At 43.3% G+C, this 27,789-nt stretch overlaps 1 protein-coding gene across 3 annotated transcripts in view; it reads left to right on the top strand.

Annotated features, from left to right (window-relative positions):
• CP (ceruloplasmin) overlaps nucleotides 1–17,167 on the top strand; it is a 297,764-nt gene extending 280,597 nt beyond the window's left edge. For 2 of the 3 annotated variants that reach the window (XM_069727615.1, XM_069727616.1), the window contains 4 exons: nucleotides 7,505–7,724; nucleotides 11,760–11,899; nucleotides 15,375–15,531; nucleotides 17,007–17,167. In XM_069727615.1, coding sequence (XP_069583716.1) covers nucleotides 7,505–7,724; nucleotides 11,760–11,899; nucleotides 15,375–15,531; nucleotides 17,007–17,083 — 594 coding nt within the window. In that variant the 3' untranslated portion in view covers nucleotides 17,084–17,167. Of the gene's footprint in view, nucleotides 1–7,504; nucleotides 7,725–11,759; nucleotides 11,900–15,374; nucleotides 15,540–17,006 lie in introns of those variants that run through there. The other variant, XM_069727617.1, reaches the window with a different exon arrangement.
• Nucleotides 17,168–27,789: the final 10,622 nt, after the last annotated feature.

Genomic DNA, 27,789 nt, shown 5'->3' with positions numbered 1-27,789 from the left:
CATCATGCCTGTGGTGTACCCCTTTCCTACATTATAATAAGCCCCTTTTATTGCTTAGTGATTGATAAATATAAAATTGTCTTTAAACCTTGCACTCAAAGTAAATCAGTGAGTGACTATTTGGGGGGTGGAATTGATTTTCCCCAGACTAATCCTCCCTCTCATTGTGTAAGAACCAAATGTGTCTGTAAGTGACATGATTTACAGTAATGGCGTCACCACCGGCTCCTTGGAAATCTCGTGCACTCACACGTCCTCCCTGGAAATGCACAATGAAGTCAGGTATACGCTCCCCACCCTCATCAGCGCAGTGTGCATGACCAAATAGCAAGTTGTGATGCAAGCGTCAGCCAGCCGCGAGCTGTGCCAAGAATCAGTAAAGAGTAACATAACTCTTCCAAATCATGTCACTCACACCCACAGGGGCTAGCTTACTCCATGAGAGGGAGGCATAGTCAGGGGAAATCAATGGCCCCCCAACACTGATCTACATAGCGAAAGTGCAGGGTTTAAACTTATTTCTACATTTATTTACAAATCGTTAAGCAACAAAATAAGAATTATTAGTATATAGAACTAGATTATTCTTATTAGAATGTAGGAAAAGGGTGCAATACAGTCATGGTGACGATTTAGTGGCTAGGGCAGCTGTCCAGTTCTCTACAGACGGTGCGTGCTGTCAGGATTTTCTAATGCTGGGCACAGGCAGACGAAAGGTCCTTCAAGCGCTGATCCTTAGGAAGGAAGGCTGCGGGTTACAAACAGGGCGCGTCCGAGGGTGAGTATATTCCTAATAGGTATATACTCACCCTCGGACGCGCCCTGGTTGTAACCCGCAGCCTTCCTTCCTAAGAATCAGCGCTTGAAGGACCTTTCGATGACGTCACGGCTTCTGATTGGTCGCGTGACGCCCATGTGACCGCTCACGCGACCAATCAGACGTCATCGAAAGGTCCTACAAGCGCTGATTTTTAGGAAGGAAGGCTCCCGGTTACAACCAGGGCGCGTCCGAGGGTGAGTATAGCAATATTTTTTATTTTTATTCTTTATTTTACACATTAATATGGATCGCAGGGCCTGAAGGAGAGTTTCCTCTCCTTCAGACCCTGGGAACCATTAGAAACCCAATGCACTGCATTGGGTTTCGTGTTTCGGCCGACCCCGACCCCGACTTTTCTATAGGATCGGCCGATTTCACTCGACCCGACTTTTGAAAATGTCGGGTTTCGTGAAATCCGACCCGATCCTATAAAAACAAAAGTCGCTCAACCCTAATCCTTTCCTATCTAGGTAGAAGTGGCCTCCTTTGCTTATCCCTGTTTTCTGTCTGCGTGTGTCTTTTCCTCTCCTACTCACAGTCATTATTTGTGGGGGGCTACCTATCCTTTGGGGGTCTACTCTGAGGCAAGAGAGTTTTCCTATTTCCATCTTTAGGGATATTTAGTCCTTAGGCTGTGTCGAGGTGTCTAGGTCTGGTTAGGCACACCCCACGGCTACTTCTAGTTGCGGTGATAGGATCAGGGATTGCGGTCAGTAAAGTTACCACTGCTCCAGCGAAGGTCATTTCATGCTGCTCCAAGGCCACCTGATCATAACAGTACTACTGGCCAACAATGAGTTAATTGCATCTCAGAAGAAGGGAGGAAAGATCTTGAGCCATTTTTTTTCTTCAGTCTGTTTTGTCTTCTCCTCCCTCTTTATCTCTGGGTGGCTGAAGAGCCTTGTGCTAGCATGAGTGTTCAGAAATTAGCCTCTCGTGTAGACCAGCTTGCTGATAGAGTACAGGGTATTTCTGATTACATTGTTCAGACTCCTGCTTTAGAACCGAAGATACCTACTCCTGATTTGTTTTTTGGTGACAGGTCCAAATTTTTGAGTTTTAAAAACAACTGTAAACTGTTTTTTGCATTGAAACCTCGATCCTCCAGTGATTCCATTCAACAAGTTAAAATCATCATTTCCCTGCTGCCTGGTGATCCACAGGATTGGGCATTTTCCCTGGAATCTGGGGATCCTGCTTTGCTTAATGTAGACTCCTTCTTTCAGGCGTTAGGATTACTGTATGATGAACCTAATTCAGTGGATCAAGCTGAGAAGACCTTGTTGGCCCTGTCTCAGGGTCAAGAGGCGGCAGAATTGTATTGTCAGAAATTCAGAAAATGGTCTGTATTGACTAAATGGAATAATGATGCTTTGGCGGCAATTTTCAGAAAGGGTCTTTCTGAATCCGTTAAAGATGTTATGGTGGGGTTTCCCACACCCTCCAATCTGAGTGATTCTATGTCTCTGGCCATTCAGATTGATCGGCGCTTGCGGGAGCGCAGAACTGTGCGCCCTATGGCGTTATCCTCAGAGCAAATTCCTGAGCCAATGCAATGTGATAGGATTCTGTCTAGAACGGAACGACAAGGTTTCAGACGTCAGAATAAGTTGTGTTATTATTGTGGCGACGCTTCCCATGTCATTTCTGTCTGCCCTAAGCGGACCAAGAGGATCACCAGTTCATTTACCATCAGTACTGTACAACCTAAATTTCTGTTATCTGTGTCCTTGATCTGTTCATTGTCATCATTTTCTGTCATGGCGTTTGTGGATTCAGGCGCCGCCTTGAGCTTAATGGACTTTGAGTTTGCCAGACATTGTGGTTTTCTCTTGCAGCCTTTGCAGAACCCTATTCCTTTAAGGGGCATTGATGCTACACCCTTGGCTAAAAATAAGCCCCAGTTTTGGACACAGGTGACCATACGCATCAGGAAGATTGTCGTTTTCTGGTGTTGCATAATTTGCATGATGCTATCGTGCTGGGTTTTCCATGGTTGCAAGTACATAATCCTGTTTTGGATTGGAAGTCCATGTCTGTGACTAGTTGGGGTTGTCAGGGGGTTCATAATGATGTTCCTCTGATGTCTATCGCCACTTCTCCCTCTTCTGAAATTCCGGAGTTTTTGTCTGATTTTCAGGATGTATTCGATGAGCCCAAGTCCAGTTTCCTTCCACCACACAGGGACTGCGATTGTGCTATTGACTTGATTCCAGGCTGTAAGTTTCCTAAGGGCCGACTTTTCAACCTGTCTGTACCTGAACATACCGCCATGCGGAGCTATGTTGAGGAGTCTTTGGAGAAAGGGCATATTCGGCCATCTTCTTCACCGTTGGGAGCGGGGTTCTTTTTTGTTGCTAAAAAAGATGGTTCCTTAAGACCCTGTATTGATTATCGCCTCTTGAATAAGATCACGGTCAAGTTTCAATATCCTTTACCTTTGCTTTCCGATTTGTTTGCTAGGATTAAGGGAGCTAGTTGGTTTACTAAGACTGACCTTCGGGGGGCTTATAATCTTGCTCGTATTAAGCAGGGTGATGAATGGAAAACTGCGTTTAACACGCCCGAGGGCCATTTTGAATACCCTGTGATGCCATTCGGACTCTCTAATGCTCCATCTGTTTTTCAGTCCTTCATGCATGATATCTTCCGGAATTATCTTGATAAATTCCTGATTGTATATTTGGACGATATTTTGATTTTTTCCGATGATTGGGAGTCTCATGTGCAGCAGGTCAGGATGGTATTTCAGATCCTTCGTGACAATGCCTTGTTTGTGAAAGGGTCTAAGTGTCTTTTTGGGGTGCAGAAGGTTTCCTTTTTGGGCTTTATTTTTTCTCCCTCGTCTATAGAGATGGATCCGGTTAAGGTTCAGGCCATTCATGATTGGATTCAGCCCACATCCGTGAAGAGCCTTCAGAAATTTTTGGGTTTTGCTAATTTTTATCGCCGTTTCATTGCTAATTTTTCCAGCGTGGTCAAACCCTTGACTGATTTGACGAAGAAGGGCGCTGCTGTGGCGAATTGGTCCCCTGCAGCTGTCTCTGCCTTTCAAGAACTTAAGCATCGTTTTACTTCTGCTCCTGTGTTGCGTCAACCGGATGTTTCTCTTCCATTTCAGGTTGAGGTTGACGCTTCTGAGATTGGGGCAGGGGCTGTTTTGTCACAGAGGGATCCTGCTGGCTCCTTAATGAAACCGTGTGCCTTCTTTTCCCGTAAATTTTCACCTGCTGAACGCAATTATGATGTCGGCAATCGGGAGTTGTTGGCTATGAAGTGGGCATTTGAGGAGTGGCAACATTGGCTTGAGGGAGCTAAGCATCGTATTGTGGTCTTGACCGATCATAAGAATCTGATTTACCTCGAGTCTGCCAAACGATTGAATCCTAGACAGGCGCGATGGTCCTTGTTTTTTTCTCGTTTTGATTTCGTGGTCTCATACCTTCGGGGTTCTAAGAATATTAAGGCTGATGCCCTCTCTAGGAGTTTTTTGCCTGATTCTCCTGAGGTCTTGGAACCAGTCGGTATTTTGAAGGAAGGGGTGGTCCTTTCTGCCGTTTCTCCTGATTTACGATGGGTTCTTCAGAAATTTCAGGCTGACAAACCTGATCGTTGTCCTGTGGGGAAGCTGTTTGTTCCTGACAGATGGACTAGTAGAGTGATTTCTGAGGTTCACTGTTCTGTGTTGGCTGGTCATCCTGGCATTTTTGGTACCAGAGACTTGGTTGGTAGGTCATTTTGGTGGCCTTCTTTATCACGTGATGTGCGGTCTTTTGTGCAGTCCTGTGGGACTTGTGCGTGGGCCAAGCCTTGTTGCTCCTGTGCTAGTGGGTTGCTTTTGCCATTGCCGGTCCCTGAGAGGCCCTGGACGCATATTTCTATGGATTTTATTTCCGATCTTCCTGTTTCCCAGAGGATGTCGGTTATCTGGGTTGTTTATGACCGATTCTCTAAGATGGTTCATTTGGTGCCTTTGCCTAAATTGCCTTCTTCTGATTTGGTTCCATTGTTTTTTCAGCATGTGGTCCGTTTGCATGGTATTCCTGAGAATATTGTGTCCGACAGAGGTTCTTAGTTTGTTTCTAGGTTTTGGCGGGCCTTTTGTGCTAGGCTGGGCATTGATTTGTCTTTTTCTTCTGCATTTCATCCTCAGACAAATGGCCAGACCGAGCGTACTAATCAGACTTTGGAGACTTATTTGAGATGCTTTGTGTCTGCTGATCAGGATGATTGGGTGGCTTTTTTGCCATTGGCCGAGTTTGCCCTTAATAATCGGGCTAGTTCGGCTACTTTGGTTTCGCCTTTTTTTGTAATTTTGGTTTTCATCCTCGTTTTTCTTCTGGGCAGGTTGAGTCTTCTGACTTTCCTGGTGTGGATTCTGTGGTTGACAGGTTGCAGCAGATTTGGGCTCAGGTGGTGGACAATTTGGTGTTGTCTCAGGAGGAGGCTCAACGTTTTGCTAACCGACGTCGCTGTGTTGGTTCCCGGCTTCAGGTTGGGGATCTGGTTTGGTTATCTTCCCGTCATGTTCCTATGAAGGTTTCTTCTCCTAAGTTTTAAGCCTCGGTTTATTGGTCCTTATAGGATTTCTGAGATTATTAATCCGGTGGCTTTTCGTCTGGAGCTTCCGGCCTCTTTTGCTATCCATAATGTCTTCCATAGATCTTTGTTGCGGAAATATGTGGAGCCGTTGTTCCCTCTGTTGATCCTCCGGCCCCTGTGTTGGTCGATGGGGAGCTGGAATATGTGGTTGAGAAGATTTTGGATTCTCGTTTTTCGAGGCGGAAGCTTCAGTACCTTGTCAAATGGAAGGGTTATGGCCAGGAGGATAATTCTTGGGTTTCGGCCTCTGATGTCTGTTATGACCTGGTGGTCAGGACAATAATGGACCTGGTGGTTAAGAGCACACGGAATGACCTGATGGTTACTGATAATAAGGACGAGTTCTGGGACGTGGGAACTCTGCTGACCGCAATCCCTAATCCTATCAATCACACTAGAAATAGCCGTGGATTGCTCCTAACGCTCCCTATGCAACTCGGCACAGCCTAAGGAACTAGCTAGCCCTGAAGATAGAAAAATAAAGCCTACCTTGCCTCAGAGAAATTCCCCAAAGGAAAAGGCAGCCCCCCACATATAATGACTGTGAGTAAAGATGAAAATACAAACACAGAGATGAAATAGATTTAGCAAAGTGAGGCCCGACTTACTGAACAGACTGAGGATAGGAAAGGTTGCTTTGCGGTCAGCACAAAAACCTACAAAAAGACCACGCAGAGGGCGCAAAAAGACCCTCCGCACCGACTCACGGTGCGGAGGCGCTCCCTCTGCGTCCCAGAGCTTCCAGCAAGCAAGACAACAATAAAAATAGCAAGCTGGACAGAAAAATAGCAAACCAAAGAAAAACAAGCAGGAACTTAACTTCTGCTGGGAAGACAGGTCACAAGAACGATCCAGGAGTGAACTAGACCAATACTGGAACATTGACAGGTGGCATGGAGCAAAGATCTAAGTGGAGTTAAATAGAGCAGCCAGCTAACGAATTAACCTCGTCACCTGTGGAAGGAAACTCAGAAACACCCACCAGAGGAAGTCCACGGACAGAACCAGCCGAAGTACCATTCATGACCACAGGAGGGAGCCCGACAACAGAATTCACAACAGATGTCCATGCCGCTGATTTGGTTCGTGCCTTTCATCTTGCTCATCCTGACCGGCCTGGGGGCTCTGGTGAGGGTTCCTTGACCCCTCCTCAAGGGGGGGTACTGTTGTGAATTCTGCTCTTGGGCTCCCTCCGGTGGTTGTTGATGGTAATGCAGTTATTCCTGAGCAGCAGTCTTGGACATGTGTTTCTGCTAATTGCAATTCAGACTGGGGTATTTAGCTGTGTAGGACTCATTAGTCCCTGCCAGTAGTCAATGTTCCTTTGGAAGTGTTGGTCCTCTGCCTGGCCCCTCCTGCTTGCTGCCAATTCAGCTAAGTGTTTTCTTCATTTTTTAGACACACTGCTGTGTGTTTATTTTCTGTGCTTATCTTGTTTCTATTTTGTTCCTGCTAGACTGTGCCTGATGTTTTTCTCAGTCTAGTTGGATTCGCTGGAGTTGCAGATATACTCTCCACATCTTTAGTTAGGTGGTGGAGTTTTTGTATTTTTCTGCTGTGGATATTTTGTAGTGTTTTATGCTGACCGCATAGTATCCTGTACTATCCTTTCCTATCTAGGTAGAAGTGGCCTCCTTTGCTTATCCCTGTTTTCTGTCTGCGTGTGTCTTTTCCTCTCCTACTCACAGTCATTATTTGTGGGGGGCTACCTATCCTTTGGGGGTCTAGTCTGAGGCAAGAGAGTTTTCCTATTTCCATCTTTAGGGATATGTAGTCCTTAGGCTGTGTCGAGGTGTCTAGGTCTGGTTAGGCACACTCCACGGCTACTTCTAGTTGCGGTGATAGGATCAGGGATTGCGGTCAGTAAAGTTACCACTGCTCCAGCGAAGGTCATTTTATGCTGCTCCAAGGCCACCTTATCATAACAGTACTGCCCGGGAATCCTTGTCTTCTTTTTAACAACTCAAACAGACAATTTGTTGGTACATGTGATTTGCAAGTCGCCATTCTTTTTAAAGGAGTCAGGACGACATTGATTCATTCTTCCATGTGTTGCACTGAGTTCATTGTCTTCTCTCTTAGGACACATACAGTGGATTGGTTGGGCCTCTTGTGATTTGCAGAAGACCCTTATTTCCATTGAGCTTACGTAAGGAGAAAATATTGCGATTTGCTCTTCTTTTTATGATATTTGATGAAAATAAATCCTGGTATCTGGAAGAAAACATTAGGACATATTCTCTTCATCCTGAAGAAGTGAAGAAAGACGATGAAGAGTTTATTGAAAGCAACTTGATGCATGGTACGTCACTATCTCAAAGTTGTCGTGTCTCTTGAAATGTCAGCCAAACCAGATCTCCACTTTGAACTGACGAGGGGCAGTACCTAGAAACACAGTGTCTGCAAATTGAGATTCGGGTTTGGCTTTATTCCGAAGTCATGTGACAAGGCTCATTAAAGGGTTAACATTGACTTTCAGGATTGCTACTTCCAATAGGTGGCACTAGAGTGGCATAAAATAACAAACCAAGTAATGCTCTCCTTACAGATCTCTTCCCTCTCCGGTGCCACATCTTCTTGGGTCCCTCGCCGGTCTCTGTTCTTTATGCTCGAGCGATGATATTTCAACATGGACATGTGACTACAGCAGCCAAAATTAGACATTAGTGGGATCATCGTTACAGCCAGTGATTGACCCCAAACACACCTGTCCATGTTTAGAAGTGATCATTTAGAGACTAAGATATAAAGACCGGCAAAACCTGGGAAACAGCAGCCCCAGAGTGGAAGGAGACGGGTAATGTAATACGCAGTTTGTTATTTTATACAATTCTAAGGGCATTTTCACACTGTGTCCTGGTACTCGTTCGTCGGTCTCATCGTCGCTTACGTGTAAACCACCCATAAAATTTTTCAGGTGTATACGCCTACTGGCGACGGACACTCAGACGTAGTCTTCTATGTCTGAGTGTCCGCAGCCAGTAGGCATACATGCCCAAAAATGAGGCACAGCAGTGCATACATTCGCTTTCGACAGGAGCCACCCTAAGTGTTTGAAAGACACAAACAAGTATGACTTCTGTACAGGTAATACATAAGAAACCTACACAGGTCGGATATATAAAAAACAGCCGTGTGGTCCTGTTTAAATAAACTACTACAGCAATAAAGGGTGCATATCATCATTAGTTAAAAATGTACATTCAATATAAAATGTAATATGCCTACAGTGAAAAAAGGGCAAAAGCTGCAGCACAGTCTGTAAAAATAATACATCTCCCCTAATTACCGGCTATAGAAATAACAGGACCTACATATAATACCTCTATCAGTAATATATATGCACCACATCAATAGCTGCCTGACATTACACAATGAAGTGTGGCATACAATGCTCAGAGGTACAGTGGGTATGGAAAGTATTCAGAACCCTTTAAATTTTTCACTCTTTGCTTCATTGCAGCCATTTGGCAAATTCAAATAAGTTAATTTTTTTCCTCATTAATGTACACTCTGCCTCCCATCTTGACTGAAAAAAAAAGAAATTTAGAAATCTTTGCATATTTATTAAAAAAAGAAATCTAAAATATCACATGGTCATAAGTATTCAGACCATTTGCTCAGACACTGATATTTAAGTCACATGCTGTCCATTTCCTTGTGATCCTCCTTGAGATGGTTCTATTCCTTCATTGGAGGTCATCTGTGTTTCATTAAACTGATAGGATTTGATTTGGAAAGGCACACACCTGTCTATATAAGACCTCACAGCTCACAGTGCATGTCAGACCTAGTGATGAGCAAGTGTACTCGTTGCTCGGGTTATCCCGAGCACGCTCGGGAGACCTCCGAGTATTTATGACTGCTCGGAGATTAAGTTTTCATGGCGGCAGCTGAATGATTTACAGCTATTAGCCTGATTGATTACATGTGGGGTTTCCCTAGCAACCAGGCAACCCCAACATGTACTGACCCTGGCTAATAGCTGTAAATAATTCAGATGCCGCCATGAAAACTTAATCTCCGAGCAGTCATAAATACTCGGAGGTCTCCCGAGCGTGCTCGGGAAAACCCGAGCAACGAGTACACTCGCTCATCACTAGTCAGACCAAATGGGAATCAAGAGGTCAAAGGAACTGGCCAAGGAGCTCAGAGACAGAATTGTGGCAAGGCACAGATCTGGCCAAGGTTAAAACAGAATTTCGGCAGTACTCAAGGTTCCTAAGAGCACAGTGGCCTCCATAATCCTTAAATGGAAGACGGCTGGGACCACCAAAAGTCTTCCTAGACCTGGCCGTCCAGCCAAACTGAACAATCGTGGGAGAAGAGCCTTTGTGAGAGAGGTGAAGAAGAACCCCAAGATCACTGTGGCTGAGCTCCAGAAATGCAGTAGGGAGATGGGAAAAAGTTCCACAAAGTCAACTGTCACTGCAGCCCTCCACTAGTCAGGCCTTTATGGCAGAGTGGCCCGACAGAAGCCTCTCGTCAGTGCAAGAAATATGAAAGCCTTCATAGAGTTTGCTAATAAACAAATGAAGGACTCCCAGACTATGAGAAATAAGATTCTCTGGTCTGATGAGATGAAGAAAAACCTTTTTTGGTGATAATTCTAAGCGGTATGTGTGGAGAAAACCAGGTACTGCTCATCACTTGCCCAATACAATCCCAACAGTGAAACATGGTGGTGGCTGCATCATGCTATGGGGGTGTTTTTCAGCTGCAGGGAGAGGACGACTGGTTGTAATTGAAGGAAACATGAATGCGGCCAAGTACAGAGATATCCTGGATGAAAACCTCTTCCACAGTGCTCTGGATCTCAGACTTGGCCGAAGGTTCACCTTCCAACAAGACAATGACCCTAATCACACAGATAAAATAACAAAGGAGTGGCTTCAGAACAACTCTGTGACCATTCTTGGCTGGCCCAACCAGAGCCCTGACCTATACCTAATTGAGCATCTCTGGAGAGACCTGAAAATGGCTGCCCACCAACGTTCACCATCCAACCTGACGGAACTGGAGAGGACCTGCAAGGAAGAATGGCAGAGGATCCCCAAATCCAGGTGTGAAAAACTTGTTGCATCATTCCCAAGAGTCATGGCTGTACTAGCTCAAAAGGTGCTTCTACTAAATACTGAGCAAAGGATCTGAATACTTATTGCCATGTGAGATTTCAGTTTTTCTTTTTTAATACATTTGCAAAAATTTCTACATTTCTGATTTTTTCAGTCAAGATGGGGTGCAGATTGTACATTAATGTGAAAGAAATGAACTTTTTTGAATTTACAAAATGGCTGCAATGAAACAGAGTGAAAAATTTAAAGGGATATGAATACTTTACGTACCCACTGTATCTGGTTGCCAGATAATTCCTACCAGGTGATGACACTCCCCAATTGTGGAACATCCGGAAGCCCATTTTACTTAAATATTGATGTCGTGCATTGTTATTGCTGAATGTATTTATATGCCATTAATTGGCAGATGACTTCACATTATACTATGTATATTATCAGTGTCATCATTCTAATACAAAATATTGTCTTTTTCATTCCAATCCTTAGTGTTTTACTCTAATTATTCTTTATAGGGAATTTGTCAACAGAATTTTGCTACCCAATCTAACAGCAGCATGATGTAGTGGCAGAGACCCTGAGTCCAGCAATATATCACTTACTGGGCTTCTTACTAAGCTATTGATAAAATCCCTGTTCTTTCTGCTGCAGAACTACCAGTTCTCTGACTGCTGAGCTCTGTATTAACCCGCCCACACCATTGATTGGCAGCTTTCTGTGTACGCTGTGCATAGGTACAAAGCTGCCAATCAGTGGAGGGGCAGGGTTATACATAGCTAATGAATATTGAAGTCTACATGGCAGCAGATTTACTAGTCCCCTAGTGATAATCTCCTGCTAATAAAACTGTGATTTTAGCAAAACTATGGCAAGCAGCCCAGTAAGTGACACATCGGCTGGAATCAGGGTCTCTGTATCTACATTATGTAGTTGTCAGATTGGATGACAAAATCCTGATGACAGATTAAATTATTTCAAATATTTATTGAAATAAAACTTTGATGAATTCCTTTTTAATTGTTATGTCTAAAAAAAAGTCTATATAACTGTTAATTAACTTGTCACCCATAAAAAACAAGGATGTCTTACACAAAAGACATTTGCTGAACCTACAATATAGAATATATATCATACAAATGCAGACCAAAGATCATCGGGACAGATTAATGCTATTTATGAATTTGTGCCTAACTCCTGTCTCGGCAGCGTCACTTGCTTTATTGCACATTGCTGATAAAGGTCTGTGATAACTTGTATTTCAGCTATTAACGGTAAATTATATGCCAACCTACAAGGCCTTACTATGCACGTCGGGGACCACATACACTGGCACCTCATTGGCCTGGGGAATGAAGTGGATATACACACAGTGCACTTCCACGCACACAGCTTTACATATACGGTAATGGTTTTAATAAACTAGTTTGTAATTAAATTAGTGCTCTGAATTACATGGTATAAACTACGCCTAAAAGTGATCTCCTATCAGGGAAGACCCAGGACCGGACTGGCCATCTGGCAATTCTGGCAAATGCCAGAAGGGCCTGTCTGGTTGTGGGCTGCCTTGTCTGCTACGTTGTTAACAGAATTGGTTCTCAAGACACCCATGCTGTCAAGAGTTTTGATGGAGCACAAAGTTGCTGACTCGTCACTTAAACCAGCAGGCCACGGGTATCATTAGAAATATTGGTCTTGTAGAAAATCTTCCTTTCCTCCATCCAGGGTAATATTAGTAATATATCCACATCTGATGCTTGGGGATGCGGACTGCATGAGCCTGTGTGATTTCAAATGCCAGGGCTGAATTTCAGCCCCAGTCCATACCTGCCTCTATCTAGAATTGACAAAACCTGAGGTAAAAACAAGTGAGAAAATACCCTGCAGTAAAATAAATAAATAGCAATACTACATGAAGATAATATAAAGGCTTAGTTAATATAATTTTGATCATATGTAAAAGCCATCCCACAACATCAAGGTGACCCTATTCGGGATGATCTTTCTAGAAATGCCTAGACAGCAGATTACTTTCTTCTCCATTGAGGGCTGTAGACGCACTAAGCATTTCACAACAAGTAGCCTGGCAAAGTCCTATCAACTGTCCCTGCAAGGTGTACCGAGACAGTCTCAACCCGATAGAAATACAGCTTATTATTTCATAATTCATTGTATCTATCTATTTAGATGCCTGAGAAGTTTCATTAACCGATCTCTTGACACATATGCAGTACGCCTTCTTAGTAATCTAGCATAACTGGAGTGCTTTTTTTTAAGTCTTCAAGCGTTTGTTGATGTGTTGCATTGAATTTAAAGGGAATCTGTCACCTCCAAAATCGATGATGAGGTAAGCTCACTGTCATCAGGGGCTTATCTACAGCATTCTGTAATGCTGTAGATAAGCCCCCGATGTTACCTGAAAGAGGAGAAAAAGAGGTTTGATTATACTCGCCCAGGGGCGGTCCCGCTGCGGTCCAGTCAAATGGGCGTCTCAGGTCCACTCCGCTGCCTCCTATCTTCATTCCATGACGTCCTCTTCTGGTCTTCACGCCGCGGCTCTGGCGTATTTTGTCTGCCCTGTTGAGGGCAGAGCAAAGTACTGCAGTGCGCAGGCACCGGGAAAGGTCAGAGAGGCCCAGCGCCTGCGCACTGCAGTACTTGCTCTGCAATCAACAGGGCGCCGGAGCTGCGGGGTGAAGACAAGAAGAGGATGTCATGGAATGAAGATGGGAGGCGCTGTACCGGACCTGAGACGCCCACCGGAGCGGGACCGCCCCTGGGTGAGTATAATCTAACGCCTTTTTCTCCTCTTTCAGGTAACATCGGCGGCTTATCTACAGCATTACAGAATGCTGTAGATAAGCCCCTGATGATGGCGAGCTTACCTCAGCATCGATTTTGGGGGTGACAGGTTCCCTTTAAGGAAACATGTTAGTTTGTCTTAGGAATAAAACCTCTGTATACATATCCTGTTATGTCATAAAGGGTGATTTCTCTGCTCGAAACTCCATCTATGAACCAGAATGATGAGCTTCTCTATACAAGGGGCTTCCATTCTGGTGGATGCTTGCCTTCATTTAATAAAACAGGTGAAACGTCTGGCTGGATATGGATATTCCTGTAATATCAGTTGTTTCCCGGCAAAGGAGGAAAGGTTGGTCTCCCCAGGGCTGAATAGTATGAGTATTTCTCTCTGATGAGAATGTCCATTGATGCTTTATCCAGACTTCTATTTTTCTCACATATGTCTTTAATCAATGTGAGGTCCGAGTGACATCAATTTTTCTCGCACATAGCGGAAAAAAAAGAAAATTTTCTCCAACTTCTCCTGACAGTTCGTGAAAATCTGACCCCACTCGGATGGTATCTGATTTTCTCACAGACCCATAAACAATTTTTTTGCGGTCTGCTCGGTCCGCAAAATATCACAGACATGTAGCTGACCTCATACACAGGTATGAGTGTGCTAAATGTGTGTAAAGGTGGAGATGTCAGACACCGTCTCTGAAGATTCCTTGTGCATTATCTTGTGTGACCTGTATATTATTGTGTATTCCATCCTCATGTAGGCCGCAGTTTCCTGTATTCAGGGTTGATGGGGTTAATTGAAAGGCCAGCCCATGGTTGGGGAGGAGTAAATGGGCACTAGGAGTTTAGTTCCTATTTTACAGTCAGCTCAAGTTCAGCTTCAGAAAAAAGAAGATACTCTCAGCAGTGTCAATTTTGGGTGTGTGCAAGAAGAGTAGGCACACAATATCAATATCAAGTAACAGTGACGGAAGTTCTTCTATAGCAGGCAAATTGGGCCACCTAGTGAAAGAGCCTGTTAAGTGGGAATCTTACATCTTTGCTAGACCTGGAGATCTTAGTGGGGCAATACCAGGTCAGCCAAGCTAGGACATGTCCATACTGTAGGTATAGCAACTGGAAGAGCTCCCTTATATAGTCCACAGTGTGTAGTACTGGGTGCAATGGTCACAGTGAAACACATCGACCCCATGTGGCCCAGTACTGGGAAGATGGAGGAGCAGATGAAGAATTCAAGTGTTTTACCTTCTACCTTTTGTACATACTGCCAAGATCAAGTAACCAAGAGATTATTTTATTAATCACATCAAGCTCATTCTTCATGATAACAAAGGGTCCCAACTTGCTCTAAGTTACAGCAGCCATCAGTCTGAGAACGACAGCAATTCACACAAATGGTTGCACATACCCAGCGACACCTGTTTATAGTCTCCAAAATACACCTTGGCCACGACACGTGAAAAGCATGGATAGCACTCGTACGCAAAGAACGAACATCTAAATCAGTGGTCCCCAACTCCAGGCCTCGGGGGCCGCCAACAGTGCAGGTTTTCAGGATTTCTTTAGTATTGCGTCAGTGGTAATGTGATCATCTGCAGAGGTGATGATTCCAACCCCTGTGCAATACTAAGGAAATCCTGAAAACCTGCACTGTTGGCGGCCCTCAAGGCCTGGAGTTGGGGACCACTGGTCTAAATGAAACCTTACGAGGCTAGAGTGTTGGCAATAATTAAAGCTTCTGGTATCCACTACAATCTCCGTGACAGAGCTCCCCAGCTATAGGGCTGGCCTCCTTACATGGGGCAGTGGCTTTCTTGGCCCGATCATTCTCCAAAGCCCCGGTGCAACCTCCATCTCTTTAGGCCTTATGGTTATGTATATGAGCTGAGGTGGGGCACATTCACGTAGCTTTAGGTTTGTCTCAGTGAGTGCATATTGATATGAAACAGGAGCAAATGTCTTCCAAATAATTGTCAATTTTGAGATCTATATCCCATTCTAGGTTTACCTACAGGAAATGAGCAGATGTCACTCAGCAGCCACTTACCTGTCATGTCTTTTCTTACTTGTAGGTGGGTGATGATTATCACTCAGATGTTTTTGCGCTTTTCCCGGGAACGTTTCAGACAGTTGACATGGTCGCAAAGACCCCAGGAACGTGGCTGCTTCATTGTCACGTGGCTGACCATGTACATGCAGGAATGGAGACTTTATACACAGTACTGGAGAGTAAGTGATCATCATCAGGATTGCATATGTTCATCTTAGTCGCCTGCGATAAAGCCTCCAAGTGACAGTGATGGGATATGTAATACAGAGGCCTAAAACATTTTTTTGTAATATATACAAACTGGAAGTAATGTAATACGTGAAGAATTGGATGTAGCATTGATCATACTGTGCTCCTTACGAGACCGAGACCAATGTGACTAGTAGAGTCTTCACTAGTAGAGAAGTCTATGATACAGTTTAGTAGTTGATTGACAGCAAATACTTAAAGGGAATCTGTCACCAGATTTTTTCCGCCTAATCTGAGAACAGCATAATGACCCTGACTCCAGTGATGTAGCACTTATTGGGCTGCTTGCTGTAGTTTTGATAAAATCACTGATTAATCAATATGAGATCATCATTAGGACTAGTGAACCTGCTGCCATGTAGTATCCATATTCATGAGCTGTGTATAACCCTGCCCCCACTGTCAACTATTTGCATATATACAGAAAGCTGCCAATCAGTGGTGTGGGCGGGGTTATATACAGCTCGGCAGTCAGTCAGACAAATAATAAATCTGGAGCAGATAAAACAGGGATTTTATTAACAAACAAAACTCTGCAGTAAGCAGCTCAGTAATCTGTACATCGTTGGACTCAGGATCTCAGCCCCTACATTAAGCTGCTCTCAGATGGGGTAGCAAAAACTGGTGACAGATTCCATAAAATATTCAGGTGCTGTCTAGCAAACGGCGGCATTTGGCCACAATTCATATTACGGCACACTTAGCCACTATGGGGCCATACTGTGTCTACACGTGCATTTTATTTACATAAGGGCACAGCTTATTACAATATTAACTTATGAAAAATAAAAATGATGGCCTGCTTCATCGGATACCATTATGTAGGAGTGTTCAATTACAAGCAGGGAAGAATACACTGCCTCACAGGAGAACCATTCAACCGCACATTGTTCAGTCCTATAATATGGAACCGTACTGCATTATTGTTAGTATCTGTGATCACACCTTTGCTATATTTTTTGCTTACAATTGCTCATTTTGCCTTTCTAGCAGCTTAATTTTTTTCTTTTCCATTAGGTCAATGATATCGCATGGTTAAAAACTGACCAACTGAATCCTTCTAAGATTAATATAGGAAGAGGAGGTCAATTTTCCCTGTATGAGGCATAAATCACTGTAAAAGTACCTGGTAGTGGAGGAGGTAGGAACAGCTGAGTCAGGAATGATTTTTGCATGGACAAGAGACTTCCTGTTTCTACATAGAGCAGAGAAAAAAGAAGAGTTAGCTGGGTAGAAAGGCAAAATTAGCAATTGTTAAGTACACATAGCTAACTAATACGATGATTGCAAGTTATTAACTAGATTAAAACTTTGATGGCAGGAGAGGCATTATCCGTGCATGTATATATTTCTATGATGCAATTTTCACCTCATTGAGTTGCATTCTTCTTATATTCCTGTACAGAAAAAGAAACTTTAATTCACAAGTTTATTAAACACCTTCCGGGGGTTATAAAGCAAGAAAAAGAAGACTCAGCTTGAGCCAATCTGAAGAACAATTACATCTCACTAGAGATACTTATACCAGAAAATAAAACATTATACAAAATAAAGCATATTCGCAAACACAACCCCAGCATTAGAGAACTTTGTTTAAAAAAAATTTTTCTAGAAATTCCGATCCAAAATCATGAATGGCCTCCAAATTATTTTAGACATTAAACACACTCTTACCACGATAAATTCACTGTGACGTTGTATATAGATATTGTCGCTGCAGCTCTGGAGGTGACTTGAGTATAAGACATAATGTAGCAGCAGAATAGTGACTGCAGCTCTAGATTGGACTGGAGTATAGGACACAGAGTAACTGGATCGTGACTGCAGCTCTGGATGTGACAGGAGTATAGGACATAATGTAACACTGAATAGTGACCAGCTCATGATCGCATCGCAGTGCACGGACTGACCCGGCTCCTCTCCTGACTAGCGATGAGCGAGTATACTCGTTTCTCGGGTTTTCCCGAGCACGCACGGGTGGTCTCCGAGTATTTATGACTGCTCGGAGATTTAGTTTTCATCGCAGCAGCTGAATGATTTATAGCTACTAGCCTGCTTGATTACATGTGGGGATTCCCTAGCAACCAGGCAACCCCCACATGTACTCAGCCTGGCTAGTAGCTGTAAATCATTCAGCTGAGGCGATGAAAACGTAATCTCCGAACACTATCAAATACTTGGAGGTCACCCGTGACGTTTGTCTATGCAGTTCAGGTCAGGAGAGCAGACGGCCAGTGACGCACCGCCTTGTGAGATGCAGGGCCTAATATCTCGGAGGATGGTTCAGTCACGGTGACTCCGATGGCTCTACCAATCCCTAGGTTCGGTGGCAATTATAAAGGGGGAGACGACAGATATGAGCCTGTGAGTTATGTTGATGCCCGCAAGGGATGAGGCTGCGGACGAAAGAAGTATACATCGGGGTCTCGTGCAAACTTGAAAGATGAACTTTACTGAAGACTTGTAACAATCCTTATATTTTTCAATATAACAGGTAGCTGATAAAATTTTTCTTACAATTAACGGTCAAAGCCTTTTCTCGGCCCTAGCCTTGGGAGGATGGTGGTAACTTTTCATTAGACTAACTGTGCTGCATGAAGGGGGAGGATCAAACTGACCTTAATCAGATCGGAGTGTACAGGGAATCTACTGCGCAGTTCTGCAGTTCCTTCTCTTTTCTCAGCACTCTGTTGCTGTAAGACGTGGGGCACTCTGAATAGGGTGCTATTTGTACACCTGTTATGATAGGCAATTCAGTAACACAATGGACATAGCGGTCAGAGCACATACAGTGATCTGACAATAACCCAAAATCATAGAACGAGCTCTGAGACGTGGGAACTCTGCAGACCGCAATCCCTAATCCTCTCCAAACAACACTAGAGGCAGCCGTGGATTGCGCCTAACTCTGCCTATGCAACTCGGCACAGCCTGAGAAACTAACTAGCCTGAAGACAGAAAACAAGCCTACCTTGCCTCAGAGAAATACCCCAAAGGAAAAGGCAGCCCCCCACATATAATGACTGTGAGTTAAGATGAAAAGACAAACGTAGGGATGAAATAGATTCAGCAAAGTGAGGCCCGACTTTCTTAACAGAGCGAGGATAGGAAAGATAACTTTGCGGTCTACACAAAACCCTAAAGAAAACCACGCAAAGGGGGCAAAAAGACCCTCCGTACCGAACTAACGGCACGGAGGTACACCCTTTGCGTCCCAGAGCTTCCAGCAAAACAATTAGACAAGCTGGACAGAAAAAATAGCAAACAAATAGCAAAGAAGAACTTAGCTATGCAGAGCAGCAGGCCACAGAAATGATCCAGGGAAAAACAAGTCCAACACTGGAACATTGACAGGAAGCCAGGATCAAAGCATTAGGTGGAGTTAAGTAGAGCAGTACCTAACGACCTCACCACATCACCTGAGGTAGGAAACTCAGAAGCCGCAATACCACTTTCCTCCACCAACAGAAGCTCACAGAGAGAATCAGCCAAAGTACCACTTGTGACCACAGGAGGGAGCTCTGCCACAGAATTCACAACATACACCCCGCTTGTCCCAATCCAGGAGCCCAAATTTTCTACCTCCTCTCCCACCAAAACCGTCCATAAAGTGCTGTTTGTCCCTCACGCACCACCTCCAACTGCCACTTAACTTCAAATCAGAAAAACACGTTGCAATGCCAAACTAAGGCAGAAGAGGGCAGTATAGTACTACAAGTTGTAATTCCAAAACAAGGCAGGAGAGGGCAGCATAGAATTAAATAGTTTACCTCCTCCCAAGGCAAGACAAGGAGTCGGTATCGCAAGTGTAATCATGTAAGGAATAGAGAATACACTTACCATAGGATACAGTATATAACATACTTTAGTAATGGCTTTCCTGGTCACTACACCAGTACGAGGATTGCAGTGCGGTACGAGGATTGCAGTGCGATCTTTGCCTGAGAAATCTGTTTGCACTCTAGAACTGAATAGTGACTGCGGAATAAAACACGATATAACAGCAAAATACTGACTTCCTCCTTCCAGCAGGTAACAGAGAATGGTGACTTGTCTGTGAAGGACAGGAGGTCAGCAACAGTCGGGGAAAGAGGGAGAGAGGCCGGGGATCTAAGGCCCTGCACTGGGGGTTCATTTGTATGAAAATTTGCAGATGGATTTCTATAAGGCCGGCGTCACACTAGCGAGTTTTACGGATGTATGAGAGGTGCAGAAAATACGGGTTGCATACGGTACAATGCTTCTCTATGCCCCAGCTCCTATCTGCCGTATTTTACTGATCCGTATTATACGGTCTTCTACGGCCGTAGAAAATCGCAGCATGCTGTGTTTGTCACCGTATTGCGCAAAAAAAATCGCCAATGAAAGTCTATGGGGACGAGAAAATTACGGATTACACACGGACCAACAGTGTGACTTGCGAGAAATACGCAGCGGTGTTCTATAGAAAAGCCGGAAAATCAGTGCGGTGTACAGTAAAATCACACTAGACAGGTTATAATAGAATAGCTAAGATAAATGTCTACACATAGTATAGGGGTATATATATATATATATATATATATATATATATATATACACATATATATATACATACAGTCATGGCCAAAAGTATTGACACCCCCGCAATTCTGTCAGATAATACTCATTTTCTTCCTGAAAATGATTGCAAACGCAAATTATTTGGTATTATTATCTTCATTTAATTTGTCTTAAATGAAAAAACGCAAAAAGAATTGTCCTAAAGCCAAATTGGACATAATTCCACACCAAACATAAAAAAGGGGGTGGACAAAAGTATTGGCACTGTTCAAAAAATCATGTGATGCTTCTCTAATTTGTGTAATTAACACCACCTGTAACTTACCTGTGGCACCTAGCCACCCATTAGTGATGAATATGCGGCTCCACCCCTATGGGAGGTGGAGCTGCATATTCATCACTGTAATGGGCGGCACCACGTGGCCGCACACACAGGAGAAGCTGCGGCGAAGAGAGGAAGCAGCGAGGGAGCCGGGTAAGTATTTTATTAACAGCGGGGGGGGGGGGAAGGGGGGGCACACAGGGGGTGGGAGGGGGTTGGGGACAGGGATCTTTTTTTTTAAACACCAAAAAAAAAAGATTTTTTATATCTTCTCTCCAGCGAACGCTGCTGGAGAGAAGAAATGAATGGCGGCTTCAGCACCAGATGCAGGGGACAACGCTTAACTGTAGCGCTGTCTCCTGCACGGTGCGTGTGGTATCCAGTCGGCACACGGATGCCGCACGTGTGCCACACTGGTGTGCCATGTGAGCACACGGACACGGATAATTCCGGTACCGATTTTTCCGGTACTGGAATTATCTGGACGTGTGGGACTGGCCTAAGGTGGCTTTATATAGTGAAGGCAACCAGCCATCTGGTGACAAGTTCTGGGTAGGTTAAGGATTGCAGTCTAGTACATAGGATATGAGCACTGCTAGTTCACAATATATACCAAGAACCGCTGGAAGGTATCTGAGGTATAGAAGTACAAACACATTAGAGCTTTGTATAGACGCATTATTTCCTAATTTAAATATTGTGCACTTTCTGGTATCTTGGTGTATGGATTCTTTTCTATAGATTCTAACAGCAATACAACTCTGGATCATACAAGGAGTGATGGTCGCGGCCATCTGCCTCCATCCTGCAGGGGAGGTAGTGGTTGCTCCTCACTATCAGGTTTTCATCTGGTGTCGGTAGCGATTATTTTTAGTTTCTTTCTTGGATTTTCATTATCACATATAATTAATACAATTATTATTATAAAAACATATATATACATATAATCACATTAATTATTGTTATTTCACATTAGTACCTATTTACTTACATATTTAATTTTCAGGTCATTTCATCTTACCCTTTCTAATTTCCTTACTTTTCTGTTATTCTATATACTTCCCACGTCTCCAATTTTATCTTTGGCTTCAGTATGGGGATTTATACTTATCAGTGACACTACTTATGCACCAACTATGGACACTCGGCACTCACCTTATGTGTGTTCACCTTTCAAAGATATAAAAAAACAAAATTTACCCTTTTAATAATTTGCGTCTTATTAGTAGCATAGGTTTTATGCCTTCCATCTGGTTGTTTGTGCCGCAATGAATTACGTTTTACCAAACAGCAGCTGTATGGATTGTTAGTATATGACGCGCTGTCAGCAGTTCTGTGCCGTCACAATATTAAGGCTCGTTTTGGTAGATCTGTTTAGCATATGCATGTTCCTCCTGTGACATGCTACTAATAGCCCTGCCCTGCTAAAACCTCATTGGTGGTTGGAGTTCAGCTCTGGTGCCTTATTGGCTAGCTTAGAATACCTACAGTGGGGCAAAAAAGTATTTAGTCAGTCAGCAATAGTGCAAGTTCCACCACTTAAAAAGATGAGAGGCGTCTGTAATTTACATCATAGGTAGACCTCAACTATGGGAGACAAACTGAGAAAAAAAAATCCAGAAAATCACATTGTCTGTTTTTTTATCATTTTTTTTGCATATTATGGTGGAAAATAAGTATTTGGTCAGAAACAAACAATCAAGATTTCTGGCTCTCACAGACCTGTAACTTCTTATTTAAGAGTCTCCTCTTTCCTCCACTCATTACCTGTAGTAATGGCACCTGATTAAACTTGTTATCAGTATAAAAAGACACCTGTGCACACCCTCAAACAGTCTGACTCCAAACTCCACTATGGTGAAGACCAAAGAGCTGTCAAAGGACACCAGAAACAAAATTGTAGCCCTGCGCCAGGCTGGGAAGACTGAATCTGCAATAGCCAACCAACTTGGAGTGAAGAAATCAACAGTGGGAGCAATAATTAGAAAATGGAAGACATACAAGACCACTGATAATCTCCCTCGATCTGGGGCTCCACGCAAAATCCCACCCCGTGGGGTCAGAATGATCACAAGAACGGTGAGCAAAAATCCCAGGACCACGCATGGGGACCTAGTGAATGAACTGCAGAGAGCTGGGACCAATGTAACAAGGCCTACCATAAGTAACACACTACGCCACCATGGACTCAGATCCTGCAGTGCCAGACGTGTCCCACTGCTTAAGCCACTACATGTCCGGGCCCGTCTGAAGTTTGCTAGAGAGCATTTGGATGATCCAGAGGAGTTTTGGGAGAATGTCCTATGGTCTGATGAAACCAAACTGGAACTGTTTGGTAGAAACACAACTTGTCGTGTTTGGAGGAAAAAGAATACTGAGCTGCATCCATCAAACACCATACCTACTGTAAAGCATGGTGGTGGAAACCTCATGCTTTGGGGCTGTTTCTCTGCAAAGGGGCCAGGACGACTGATCCGGGTACATGAAAGAATGAATGGGGCCATGTATCGTGAGATTTTGAGTGCAAACCTCCTTCCATCAGCAAGGGCATTGAAGATGAAACGTGGCTGGGTCTTTCAACATGACAATGATCCAAAGCACACCGCCAGGGCAACGAAGGAGTGGCTTCGTAAGAAGCATTTCAAGGTCCTGGAGTGGCCTAGCCACTCTCCAGATCTCAACCCTATAGAAAACCTTTGGAGGGAGTTGAAAGTCCGTGTTGCCAAGCGAAAAGCCAAAAACATCACTGCTCTAGAGGAGATCTGCATGGAGGAATGGGCCAACATACCAACAACAGTGTGTGGCAACCTTGTGAAGACTTACAGAAAACGTTTGACCTCTGTCATTGCCAACAAAGGATAAATTACAAAGTATTGAGATGAAATTTTGTTTCTGACCAAATACTTATTTTCCACCATAATATGCAAATAAAATGTTAAAAAAAACAGACAATGTGATTTTCTGGATTTTTTTTCTCAGTTTGTCTCCCATAGTTGAGGTCTACCTATGATGTAAATTACAGACGCATCTCATCTTTTTAAGTGGTGGAACTTGCACTATTGCTGACTGACTAAATACTTTTTTGCCCCACTGTATTTAGAATGCGGTCTAAACGCTTTCTTTCATGACATGCCGCTATTAGCCCCGCCCTGCTGTAACCTTATTAGCCACTTCATACTATAAAATCCTATGACGCCCAGCCATAGACACGCCGCCAGGAAGAAGCAATTGCGAACGCGCGTCGAGGTCCTTTGAGGTACAGCATGCCACTCGGCAGCAGTGTTAGGGAAGCAGCATACGAAACCAGGTAATATGTGCCTATTAGATTTTGCAAACCATGAAAGTCACTAACGTTAGGAAGCATTTTGTATGGACTAGGATGCATTTGATAAGAGATCCAGCATATGCCTCCTAAGTGGCTCAATTGTTAGCCACATGTATCAATGCGGTATGAAATGATTTGTATACCTTGCACTTTAGATAATTTTAAAGGGAATTCCCATATTGATCCAGAAAAATTTTGGTGTAAACAGGATACAAAACGTCAGTGTGAACATTTTATATGGCAACAGAAGGGTGTTTGCAACTTTCATATTTTGACTGGATTCTAATATGTATGTGCTTCAGCTGACCTCATATACAGTGGGGCAAAAAAGTATTTAGTCAGTCAGCAATAGTGCAAGTTCCACCACTTAAAAAGATGAGAGGCGTCTGTAATTTACATCATAGGTAGACCTCAACTATGGGAGACAAACTGAGAAAAAAAAATCCAGAAAATCACATTGTCTGTTTTTTTAACATTTTATTTGCATATTATGGTGGAAAATAAGTATTTGGTCAGAAACAAAATTTCATCTCAATACTTTGTAATATATCCTTTGTTGGCAATGACAGAGGTCAAACGTTTTCTGTAAGTCTTCACAAGGTTGCCACACACTGTTGTTGGTATGTTGGCCCATTCCTCCATGCAGATCTCCTCTAGAGCAGTGATGTTTTTGGCTTTTCGCTTGGCAACACGGACTTTCAACTCCCTCCAAAGGTTTTCTATAGGGTTGAGATCTGGAGACTGGCTAGGCCACTCCAGGACCTTGAAATGCTTCTTACGAAGCCACTCCTTCGTTGCCCTGGCGGTGTGCTTTGGATCATTGTCATGTTGAAAGACCCAGCCACGTTTCATCTTCAATGCCCTTGCTGATGGAAGGAGATTTGCACTCAAAATCTCACGATACATGGCCCCATTCATTCTTTCATGTACCCGGATCAGTCGTCCTGGCCCCTTTGCAGAGAAACAGCCCCAAAGCATGATGTTTCCACCACCATGCTTTACAGTAGGTATGGTGTTTGATGGATGCAACTCAGTATTCTTTTTCCTCCAAACACGACAAGTTGTGTTTCTACCAAACAGTTCCAGTTTGGTTTCATCAGACCATAGGACATTCTCCCAAAACTCCTCTGGATCATCCAAATGCTCTCTAGCAAACTTCAGACGGGCCCGGACATGTACTGGCTTAAGCAGTGGGACACGTCTGGCACTGCAGGATCTGAGTCCATGGTGGCGTAGTGTGTTACTTATGGTAGGCCTTGTTACATTGGTCCCAGCTCTCTGCAGTTCATTCACTAGGTCCCCATGCGTGGTCCTGGGATTTTTGCTCACCGTTCTTGTGATCATTCTGACCCCACGGGGTGGGATTTTGCGTGGAGCCCCAGATCGAGGGAGATTATCAGTGGTCTTGTATGTCTTCCATTTTCTAATTATTGCTCCCACTGTTGATTTCTTCACTCCAAGCTGGTTGGCTATTGCAGATTCAGTCTTCCCAGCCTGGCGCAGGGCTACAATTTTGTTTCTGGTGTCCTTTGACAGCTCTTTGGTCTTCACCATAGTGGAGTTTGGAGTCAGACTGTTTGAGGGTGTGCACAGGTGTCTTTTTATACTGATAACAAGTTTAATCAGTTGCCATTACTACAGGTAATGAGTGGAGGAAAGAGGAGACTCTTAAAGAAGAAGTTACAGGTCTGTGAGAGCCAGAAATCTTGATTGTTTGTTTCTGACCAAATACTTATTTTCCACCATAATATGCAAAAAAAATGATAAAAAAACAGACAATGTGATTTTCTGGATTTTTTTTTCTCAGTTTGTCTCCCATAGTTGAGGTCTACCTATGATGTAAATTACAGACGCCTCTCATCTTTTTAAGTGGTGGAACTTGCACTATTGCTGACTGACTAAATACTTTTTTGCCCCACTGTATACAATTGCTTTTGGTGTAGAGACACTTTTTTAACTGTGTGTTTATTTTAACATGTTTAAATAAAGGTGTAATTTTTTTCAAAAAAAGAGAAACACTTTTTGATTCAATATGGGTTAATAACCAATTTTTGATCAGTATGTTCACATTTTACCTTTTTGTATGGTTTATTGGACACCGCATTGTAACAAAATTCTCCCAAAATACAAACTATAGTTTACGATACAAATTTTCTTTGGCTTTGGTACAAAAGATAAGGCAAGAAAAATGCATTTCCATCGTCGGGCAGCAGGTTGAGGAAATCTTGAAGGTCAAGTTCAGCGGCGATAACATCTAAAGTTTCTAAAAAGAGACAAACCTAAAATTAATATGGATTCTCACATCTGGTACAATGGTATTTATTGACAGCTCATTCCATGTAACAATACCCTGATTCCAGAAGAGCAAATGTGGGTAAAGTGCGGCCCATGGGCCACATCTGCGCCTTTGTCTTTTCATTGCCCGGCACAGACAAAAAGCAGGAAACAGTGGACTACTGCACCACACGGCCCTCTTTCTCCTACATCGCCTTACATCTCAATTTCCAAGATATCTACATCATCAGGTTGCGGATACAATGGTCGAAGAGGAGATTGTGTCTCATTGCAACAGGCCTGACAATGACACTAGATCGTGACTGCTGTGCGGAGCCTCAGTCCATACTCTACATAGACCCGAGCAGTGCATCAGAGAGCACGGTTAGGGGAGTAGTTTTATTTTAGATCAGTATTGGGGACCATCGTGTATGTGTGTGGGGGGAGGGGAAGTTGTTGATGAAGGTACATCTATACTTTATATTTAACGTGAATCTGTCACAGGGTTTTTCCTCCTAATCTGAGAGCAGCTTAATGCACAAGACAAAGACCCCGATTTCAGCGAAGTGTCCGTTACTGGGCTGCTTGCTGCAGTTTTGATAAAAATCACAGTTTAAGCAGCAGGAGGTCATCACTAGAGAACTAGTAAACCTGCTGCCAAGTAGTCCTCCATATTCATGAGCTGGGTATAACCCCGCCCCATCACTGTTGGCAGCTTTCTGGGTACACTGTGCATAGGCAAAAAGCTGCTAAACAGTGGTGTGAGCAGGGTTATACATAGATCAGCAGTCAGAGAACTGGTAGATTTGCAAGAGATCACATTAGCTCAATACTAGGTGATGGAAAATATTAATAAATGAGCAGAATTAAATTTAGCCTATTGGTTTGGCCTTCCACAAGAGCCACAGTCTCTCACATGGCCCTTTTACAAAATTAATTGCCCAACCCTACAGAAGAGAAATTGGATAAAACAATCCGTGGTATTAATTGGAACCCGTCATCAGAAAAGGTTTCCTTCACTTTAGTAATTTGGAATAATATGTTATGCCAGGTAATAGAGTCAGAGCAAGAGTGCGAAGTAAAAAGACCCTTTAAAAAGGACTTCAAAACGTAGAGTAACCCCTTCTCACTGAAGGCTATCAGACTGTAACAACGTGTGGCATTTGTACTTGTGTGGTGAAGTTTATGTGAAAAATGTGTGTTATGTGTTTATGAGAAAAATTTGTCACAAAAAAAAAAACAAAAATCAGTAATAACGACGATAAACCTGAAAAAAAAACAAAAACAAAATTATTTATATAAACAAAGTGGAAGTTCATGTAATTCACCCATGAGTATTTAGGAGACTGAGCTAGTTAATAGATAAATGTATCTTACTTTTTCAGTCTCTTGAATAACAGGGGCAGAGCCACAGGATTTCATGGCGGCTAATGGATCATATTTAGAAAGGATACACAGCTAGAGGTGTGTAACTAGGGTGTGTAGCAAGTAGAATATTTTAAGGTAATATAAGAGTGAAAAAAATAATTTAATTTAGTATACTTCCAATATATTCAGTAAAAGAAGGTTGTGCCTAATCAACATTCTTGCTTTGTACGAGGTAGTACGTGAAAGTCTGCATGCTTGTCACCATGGGCTAAAGTCAGCAGTGGGGGCCACAGGAATCAGTTCGGCCTAATAATTTTTCATCGCTTTTGGTGATGGTACAACACTTTGTAGGATTCT

Source organism: Ranitomeya imitator, chromosome 5, assembly GCF_032444005.1.
Source record: "Ranitomeya imitator isolate aRanImi1 chromosome 5, aRanImi1.pri, whole genome shotgun sequence".
Lineage (NCBI taxonomy): Eukaryota > Metazoa > Chordata > Amphibia > Anura > Dendrobatidae > Ranitomeya > Ranitomeya imitator.
Note: the sequence above shows the minus strand (reverse complement) of the source record. Positions and strands in the feature narration are given on the sequence as shown.